Source organism: Mangifera indica, chromosome 7, assembly GCF_011075055.1.
Source record: "Mangifera indica cultivar Alphonso chromosome 7, CATAS_Mindica_2.1, whole genome shotgun sequence".
Taxonomy (NCBI): Eukaryota; Viridiplantae; Streptophyta; class Magnoliopsida; order Sapindales; family Anacardiaceae; genus Mangifera; species Mangifera indica.
In genome coordinates this window covers 4,719,648-4,728,713 of record NC_058143.1, presented here as the reverse complement: position 1 = coordinate 4,728,713, position 9,066 = coordinate 4,719,648, and the positions used below count along the sequence as shown (strand labels likewise).

General features: G+C 34.0%; 1 protein-coding gene across 6 annotated transcripts; it reads right to left on the bottom strand.

Moving 5' to 3' along the window:
• Positions 1-925: 925 nt before the first annotated feature.
• On the bottom strand, positions 926-6,590 carry LOC123220587. Of its 6 annotated transcripts, XR_006503066.1 has the most exons (5): positions 6,347-6,590; positions 5,492-5,604; positions 5,329-5,410; positions 4,973-5,162; positions 926-2,353 (listed from the first exon to the last, which is right to left on the bottom strand). XR_006503066.1 is itself a non-coding variant. In XM_044642850.1 (4 exons), the coding sequence occupies exons 1-4, from the start codon at positions 6,512-6,514 to the stop codon at positions 5,067-5,069; spliced, it is 459 nt and encodes a 152-aa protein (XP_044498785.1). In that variant the 5' UTR covers positions 6,515-6,590; the 3' UTR covers positions 4,883-5,066. The 6 variants fall into 6 exon arrangements, 2 of the variants coding, with proteins under 2 accessions (XP_044498785.1, XP_044498786.1); XM_044642850.1 differs by lacking the exon at positions 926-2,353 and having other exon boundaries at positions 4,883-5,162; XM_044642851.1 differs by lacking the exon at positions 926-2,353 and having other exon boundaries at positions 4,883-5,162; positions 5,531-5,604.
• Between the last annotated feature and the right edge of the window lie 2,476 nt (positions 6,591-9,066).

The following is a 9,066-nucleotide window of genomic DNA, read 5'->3' as shown; positions in this document are numbered from 1 at the left end:
ACTTGCTTCTAACTGTCAACTCATGGAACCGTTCTGTATATTGATCCACTATAATTTTAGCGCTTTGACTCCATTGAAGCATGTCTTCATAAATAAGTTGTTCATAATTGAGGGGGAGGTATTTTGATTCCAAACGTTCTTTCATTTCGTCCCACTCTGTGACAGGAGCTTGACGAGTCCTTCTAAGTCGTTCTTCCACACTACTCCACTATGCACGGGCTGGCCCTTTCAGCTTGAGCTTAACAAATCAAACTTTACGATCATCAAGTACCGCAAACCAATCAAAATAATCTTCAAGAGCAGAAATCCAATCATAGAAAGCATCTGGATCAAGTCTCCCTATAAAGTCTGGTACTTCAACTTTCATTCGTTTGGTCAATTCGTCTATGGAGTTCCTTCGAGCATCTACATCGTGTGGTTGCCGATGATCAATCCTAGGCTCCTTACGTCTAACCCTGCCCAGCTGCACTTCCTCAAACTCGTCTTCATTGTCGCCAATCCCTTCCCTGCCTCTAGGAATACGTCTTCCTTCCCTTGGTGGTCGTCCCACTTCTCGGCTGCTACGTTCATCTATCACATCCAAATGGTGCATTACTACATTCAAAGTTTGGGATAATTGATAAATTTGTTGCTGCACACTAGAAGATGCTTGGGCTGTGTTGGTGTTTGGGTTTGGTGGGTTGTTAGAACTTTGCTCCATGAAATTATAAGATTGACCACTCTTGGTTTTTGGCATAAAGGAAGTGCTGTCGAAGGAACCTAGCTCTGATACCAAATCTTGATGACACTTTTTAAAAAAAATTAACTCTCAGGATTTCAAAATCTCACCAAAATCTTCAGGGAACTAATTGGAATCTCTCCAATAAATAACAAAGTTTACTAAAACTAATCTATCTTTATTCATCATAACAGGGCCTTAAATAGGCATCTAATACGAAAGCGAAAATGAGAATTTTAAGCAACTAACAAACGTGCATCAACAACTAATAACAAATAAACACAAATCAAGGACCCATGTTCCACAATTTGTTCACATAAACAGGGGAAAGTGGGCTATTATTTAATTGACAATAAAACAGTAAAGACTTGGTCAACCACGTGACTGCCCATGTTACGAAGTAACCACCCATGCTAGTGTCCATGCAACTGCATCAACATACCTTTTTCTCTTGCTTCACTCTTTTGATACACGAAATCGCATCAACTAAAGTTTGATCTCCTCTAATTTTTCTTTCCAACAACCTTTTGCATACTTTTTCAGTTGAATTGTAAAATGACCACCTGTAAGTGGCGTTAGCTGTCCTTTGAAGGTTAACCTGAGTTATGCCAACGGATACCATGGAAGGATGCTTAACTAAGAGATAGAACATGTATTTAGAGATCCGTCTGCTAATTTCAGAACTTGCAACAATTTCAGCAAACTGCTTCTTAGTATCCTCTCCATCTCGATCCAAATAGAAGGAAACTTCTGTAACAATGTGCCAGAATAAAATGGCTTTTGTTGGGTCTTGCTCAAACTTGGGAGCTTCACTGACCATCCAATCATCACCGCGTTCTGTTCTTTGTAAACTATTGTTTTCTCTTCGGCTTGTGGCAGTTTTTTCTTTGAAATACTAGAAGACTGATTTTTGAAAGTCTTTGGAGATTTCTTCAGGTGGACCGAGCAACCATAGCTTTTCTAGCATCTCATCTAGCAGTTCATCTAATCCTTCACAGATCAATTTGGAACGCAACCACGGGAGCTTCAAGAAGCAGCTCAGAAAGCTCATCTGACACATTTTATTTGACCACCTAGGACCCTTCGATGGTTGAGAACAAATTCGGAATTTTGAGGTGGAGACCTTTTTATCAAAATTTAACCTAGCGTAAAATCTGTCTGAGGAGAGTATGAGTAATGCTGAATATATGTCTAGAAAAATACCTACGACTAGTAAAAGGAATGTTATGCAAATGTCAATCTTTGAATACTTGTCTTTGCTATGAAGAAAAGTAAGAAAAAGGAAGACAAAACAGGTGAGAAGAAAAGTGATGAGGCGCAGGATGAAGATGTAACGTCCATAGAGTAAAGTTGCCTTGGTATAAGGACGATCATATATCAATCCAAGCTCCATTTCAATCACTCTAAAAGCATTTTGAGGAGACATGTTTCTGAAAAGAGAATGAACTCTATCTCTTAAACCAATGTTTAATGTAGAGTCTAAGATAAGACTCAAAGTTGCTTTCTCTAATGCATAGGCTACCTGTAATTTATCTCCATCTGAAGGCAAATTGTAATTAGAGACGACTGTGTGATGTAATGGAAATTCCAGCATCCATGACCGCATTTAAACTGGCTGTTCATTGCCGATAAACCCTGCACAGTCACTGTTGAGTTAATAGATAAAATGTAAAATAAATTAATAAAATATTGTTTTTTATTATGTCACAGTATTTTACTAAACCTTTTCTTTTTGATCATTTTTATTTTACGTAAACCACTTCAACAGAAACTCTTTTCAGTGTTGTCGTCGTTGCTCCAATCCAGACCTACGTTGCTGTTGACGTCATTGCTTCAGTCCTATGTACTCAAAACGGTGTGAAGTACTATGAGGTTTTTGATGTAAAGAGAGTGGAATATAAGTCCTTCTGGAATACATTAAGTGTTGAGAAGAAAAGGGATTTCTTTAAAGTGAGTCTTGAAGAGCTTCAAAGACATTGGAAATCAATAAATGTTCATTTGGCAGACAAGGAAGCCATTGATTTTGCTAAAGAACACAAAACTTGGATGTGCTGGGAGTGTTGTCATTGTCGCCTGAAGTTCGGAGATTTGGGGTTGTATAGAAAGCATTCCAGAGAATTTCATTGGAGGAATCTTGATAGGGTGGAATTAGAGTTTCAGATTCCCGGTAAAGTGATTGTGTTTATTGAGAATGGTGAGTGGAAGCCTTTAGATGCTGAATATTGGGTAGATAAAATTCTAAGTAAGATAGAATCAGAGTCTTTTAGTTCCTCCAAATTGTGATTTGTTTGATGAGCAGAGCTTAAATGAGAGTCTGTAAGATTTGATTGGTTGTGAAACTAATGAGAATGAATTAGCTGAGCGTGCAGTGATTCACAAGGGTATCCATGAGATGTTTCGCTTGTTTCTCCTACATAACTGTCTTGTGAAAACATATCTTGATTGGGCAATACAATTTACAGTTGAAGAGTTTGAGGATCTAATTCCATTTTCGCAGCATCTTAGGGTGGAAAAAATTCAGATCATATGCCTTTTGAGAGCAACAGAGCTGAGACAAGTCCACCAATTCTTTCAAAAACATACTGATACTAGTGGCGAACTTATAAATCCTAAGTTGGTTAGTCCTATTGATCATAATCTTAGTTGTGTTCAAAAATCCGGTAGAACTGGCCAGTTTAAATGATCCGATTGGTGCGATTGAAACTAATACTCAAAACAATTTTTACTTTGGTCCGGTTCTAAAACCCTTGAATTGAATAATTGAATACACCGTAATGTTTAGTACAACTTATAATCATTGGCGTATGAATAATTATAATCAAATAATGATTGTCTGACATAATCTAAAAAACTAAATATTGACCTTAAAATGTTCAATATACCTAATCATTTAGCTTTTGAATTAGATATGTAAAAAGCTCATTAAGTATAATAATTTAAAAAAAATGTTAATCTTATTAGCTTTTTTTTTTTTTAATTAGAACAATGTTAGATGCATCAAATTTTGAATATTCAATTAAATATCTAAATAATATTTTATCATGTAATTAGACTATTTTATTCTTAATTTAAAGTCTCTGAATATCTTATTAGATATCCAAAATTAGATGTATATAGTTTTATTATTTAAATTATGACTTAAATCAACAATAAATGTGATGATAATCAATAATTAGATTATTCATATAAGTTATCTTAAACATGTCATAATCTAATAATTTGAATTAAATAAGTTATACTAAATAGACACACAGTCTAACATAGCTTAAAATGGCTAAATTATAATTATGAATTATGATCATAAAAGTAGTTGATTATATGATAATTTATACTCTAAAAAGTATCCTACTTGTACTATGTGAAACATGGTAATGGCTCCATCCCACTTTATAGCTGGAATTGAAGTTTCCATGGTAGCCATTCTATGCCATCTTCACAATTCATGGAACTTTAAAAAATGGCCATGAGCTAAACCACCCCTTTACCCATCTTGATGCAAATAAAATATTTGATTCTTAAACCAACCACTATGTTGCTTTATTTTATTTGTTGCTAAAACTCTGACAACATTTTGTAATGAATTCACTGATTTCTAAGCTGAGGACTGTGTCACATCCTAACATCTTGATAGTCAAAATATATCCCAAGCATGTGGTACCAAGGGGAGTCGAAACCGGGGGCTAACTGCTAATATAATAGCATATCTTTGCTTTAACATACACAAGGAAAGACCTAGACTAAATGTATGTTAAATTTTAAAATCCTGCAAGAACAATGAGTTTTAACTAGAAGCTGGGATTCTAGAATCTATAAATGTGGAAATAAGTTGCTTAATTATTTCATGGTCTCCCAGATGAAAGGAAAAAAGGGAAACCACTAAACACATACAAATGATAACTGAAGAAAGCGAAAGTCACATTCTTTGGTTTGGTGTCTTTTGTCTGAAGTCCAAATAAGACTATACTATTAAAGTTTAGGATTCTCTGGTTTCATGTTATAATAGCATCAAGAATAATAGTTGGCTTTCTGTGTCACAATCTAGCCACATCTGTAAAAACTTGCATAATATCATATTATATCCTAGATGATAACATGCTATCTCATATCTCAAAACTACCGCAACGACTCTTCAAAACCATAAAGCACGTGTGTTGTGTTCCCATATAAAGAAAGAATGAACATGATGTAGATCTATTTGCAAGTAAAATACTAAATTATATTTAAAAATTTTTAGATTTATATAGCACATAATACCAGAACTATAGGCAAAAATCTCAGAGTGTGCCCCTTCCTGGCAAGTTCTTGAAGGAGCAGACCATTGCCGGTCCCAGCATCAAGTATACTCCAGCTAGACAAGTACTTGGCAAAATATTGCCGCTGCAGTTGAAGACATAGACAACAAGGCACCAACAGATACCCCTTCTGATGCCTTACCACCACACAACTGCAAAAGGCAAATAGATGTATCCATCAAAAACTGAAAGTATAATATCAATGAACATAGCAGTAGCAAACATAATAAAAAGAGATGTGCATGCAACAATATAAATCAATAAACATGCTGAAAATCAAATCAAATCAATGGGTTCAAGCCTCTCTGAAGAAACCACTTTCAAACACTGAGAATCAAATGACAGCTTGTCAATCAATGGTTCATCACAACCAACGTGCCTCTCCCAAATTTTAAACCACCTGCACAAACACAACAACAACTTAGTCTATTAAAAATAATAATAACAATAACAATTAAGAATAATGAGCATCCAAATTTACAAAATGAAAAGAAAATTTTCCACAAAATTTAGGATGCACAAGTGCAAGCAACTCCTTGCGTTCTCCATCATCAAAGCAGAAGAATCACGAATTGTCATTTTAGATTTTGCTCCCTATATACACACATTCAGCAAATCATAGGCATTAGTAATTTTAGTTACAACAAATAATTAATTCTACATACATCATGACTAAACCACTCAAAGCTCATACACGTTAGTAACCTACATTACTCCCAGACTTGGTTTCTCTACAATTTCACATCCACTGCCTTCATAGCATCCATAAGCAGCAAAAAAACGGTGGAAACAAACAGCTACTCAAACATCATACACAATAGTAATATGTATTACTCCAACAACCTTAGACTCTGTTTTCTCCACTTTTAGCATCTACTACTTTCACATCATCCAATATACCACACACAACTATCGAAACAAACAACCAAATCTACATATACCAAAACAAAACTCCTAAGACATCATACATATTAGTAATTTAACTAACTTTGGCGAACCTTGGAAATTATTTCTCCACATTTCCACATCCACCACCCTCACATCATTCATGAACCACAAACAACAGTCAAACGAACATCCAATTCTACAACTAACGATTCAAAAAAGCGTAAACCACATACACATTTCTAAATCAAATCCTCCACCAACCTTTACAGTTCATTGCCTCTACATTTTCATAATCACTACCTTCACATAATCGATAAAAATACACTAGACTTTTAAAGCAAACACTGAATTCATCAATTCTATCAGATCTGTGGAGACAAATCAATCAAGATCATTCGAAACAACTAAAATGAGAAAAAAAGAAAGAAAAAAAAAGGATCGGCAATACCTCAGTAGATGAGCCACGGACCTCCCTTAAAAATGACTCTCTTGAGGCCGTTGATGCCCTTACAATGCTCGACGAAAAGCTTGTCGTTGCCGGAGGAGGTCGAGCGATCCATGGATTGGTCTTTTTCTGTGTCTCTGGATCGGATTGAATCGAATCCATTGAAATCATGCGGGAGAATTCATAGGAGATTGAGACTGCAAGAAAGTTCAATATTTTTTAATAGATTTTTGGGGGTCTACTAATATTAGATAGTAAATATGGAAATAAGAAAAAAAAGGTACATAAATGATATATGAGTATAATATAATAAATAATAAAAAAATATATTTATAAAAAAATCCTTAAAATTTACATACGAGAGTATGTATGTATACGGATTTCATATAATATATCGTTAATAATATGTTTTTAAAAATATGATAATATTATAATAATTTTAGTACTTTTTAATAATTTTCTATTGAAAATCAATATAACAATTTAATAATTTTACTATTTAATTAACTATTAGACTAAATATAATATAATACATAATCAAAATTTTTGGTATAATAAGTAATGTACCAATCAATTGAGAAAAATAAACAAATTAATCAATTTGAATTTCAGAATTCAGATCAAAGTGAACTTTGTGTAAGCCACAAGAGAAGAAAACACAAAATTAGGAATAAGAATTAAAAAAGAAATGTTTTGGTTTTTTTTTAAATGATAGTGGTAATCTCTAATGTAGTATTTTAGTTGAAAATTTAAACTTCGAAATTGGAAATCAAATTTTCAAAGTCATGCAACCCCGTCCTCACGTCAAAAAACTTTTCCCGTGAAATCTGCTATAAATTTATCCACATAACCAATATATTAATATACCATATCCCTAGCTAATTGATCAATCAAAATGGCCAGCAAGTTCCCATTTGTGTACTTTCTGGTGACCTTGGTTTTAATTCTCTTCTGCTCTTCAACGATTCTTCCTCTTGCAGAAGCAGCAAAAACAAGTGAGTCCATCTTCTCTATATATTTCTCTTCAAACTCATATATTTACTTAAATTAGGGTATTGAAATTAAAACAATGGATTTGTATGAAGGATGAGATTGTGCCACATAAAAATGATGTAATATATAAATGTAAGTCATAATTACTTTTACGAAGAAACAATTAATCGTCTAATTATCTAACCTGTGAATCTTATGGTTTTGTTGCTTTTAATTCTCTTGTACTCTTTAAGCACTACAAAAAAGTCAGCCCATTTCTTTATATTTCCGTCAATTAATGTCTCTTTGAATAAAATTAATTCATGATTATGTTCATAATTATGAAAGATATATGATACAACTGATAGGTTACGATCATGATAATCTAAAATAACAAAGCAATAATTTTGATGATTTTTGTAAAAGGAAAGACAGCGGCAGCACATGGCCACATGATTAACGGAATTAAAAGCGGTGTCGGTGGAAGCTACCCTGAACATGCACCTCACGGTTGGGTTCCTTCTGGTGGGCCTTGAGCTCAAGGTAAGGTTCCTTTTGGGCCTACACCTCCCTAAGCCATAACAAAGTGATGCATGTGGTGGCGGGTTGCTCAATCGATCAGCTCCTGCTATTGCTATTAAAATAAGTGTTTGCTTGTATTTGGTTTTGAAAATTCTACTCCAAGTTAGTTTATGATCATGTATGCTATTTCTGTCTACATACAAAAATTATAAATAAATATAATAAATTCTATTGAAGTAATGCCAATTCATGTAATATCTATGGTTTTCGCATTTTCCTGTGATCATAAATATTAATGTAGAAGAAGAAAATCTATACTGCTATATTATAAAGTTAAATGTATAAGGTTATTTGACAAGATTGTCTTTTATGTTAATTTAAAAATCTGGTTCAATTTAAAAATAGGGACAAAAAAACTGAATATTTTCTATGCCTCTTATTTTATCGATACCTAACTAAGTGCTCTGTGCTTTGATTCAATAGATGAAAGAGCAACCACCCTTTGCTTCTTAGAGCTCCACTGAATCAGAATACCTACAAGATAAATGCAATATCCGCTCATAGACCTTCTATCCTCCAGGTTTCTAGTTTAGTCTGCATCTGAAAAAGCTTCCAGCTTCAGTATTGAAGAAGGCCTAAACATGATGCCATACTCCTGGAACATCCACAGCTAAGCCCAAGGGCATTTCAATTTTTTTCCTAGTTTTAAATTCAGTGATTTTTGAATTTCTATAGTACACACCTATGTATGGAGATATACACAGTCGTATATAGTCAACAGAAAGTTAAACTTTCAAATCAAATAGTGATCACAGCGAAATAAAAAGTTGTCTTAGTTATGCAATTAGACATACGACCGTGTATAGCCTATACACGCCAGTGTATCGCATCTAGAAATTAAAATAAAAATGCGATAACCCTAACTCTCTCCTATTATCTTTGATAGCCGCAGAAAGCAGAGAGTTTGAGAGAGAGAAGGGGTATTTTCATCTCCTATAGAGTCCCCAACGATCATCGGAATCGCCGTAGATGTGCAATGGAAATGCTTTCAACGAAATCCAAGTAAGTGGAATGACTTCCCTTGTTTGATCATGAACTTTATGAAGTTTCTTGTTATACTCATGATCTAGAGTGATTTAGGCATGATTGTGATGATCTAATTAATGAAATGGATTTCATATGTGAATACAATAAGTTATATGCATGTCTAGTTTCTTGGTTGTGTTTTG

Coding starts and splice junctions, on each gene's coding strand:
- LOC123220587 (XM_044642850.1), bottom strand. CDS start 6,514: ATGATTTCAATGGATTCGATTCAATCCGATCCAGAGACACAGAAAAAG. Junction 5,605..6,346: donor TCCGTGGCTCATCTACTGAG/GTATTGCCGATC, acceptor GTGTGTATATAG/GGAGCAAAATCTAAAATGAC. Junction 5,411..5,491: donor GAAAATTTTCTTTTCATTTT/GTAAATTTGGAT, acceptor GTGTTTGTGCAG/GTGGTTTAAAATTTGGGAGA.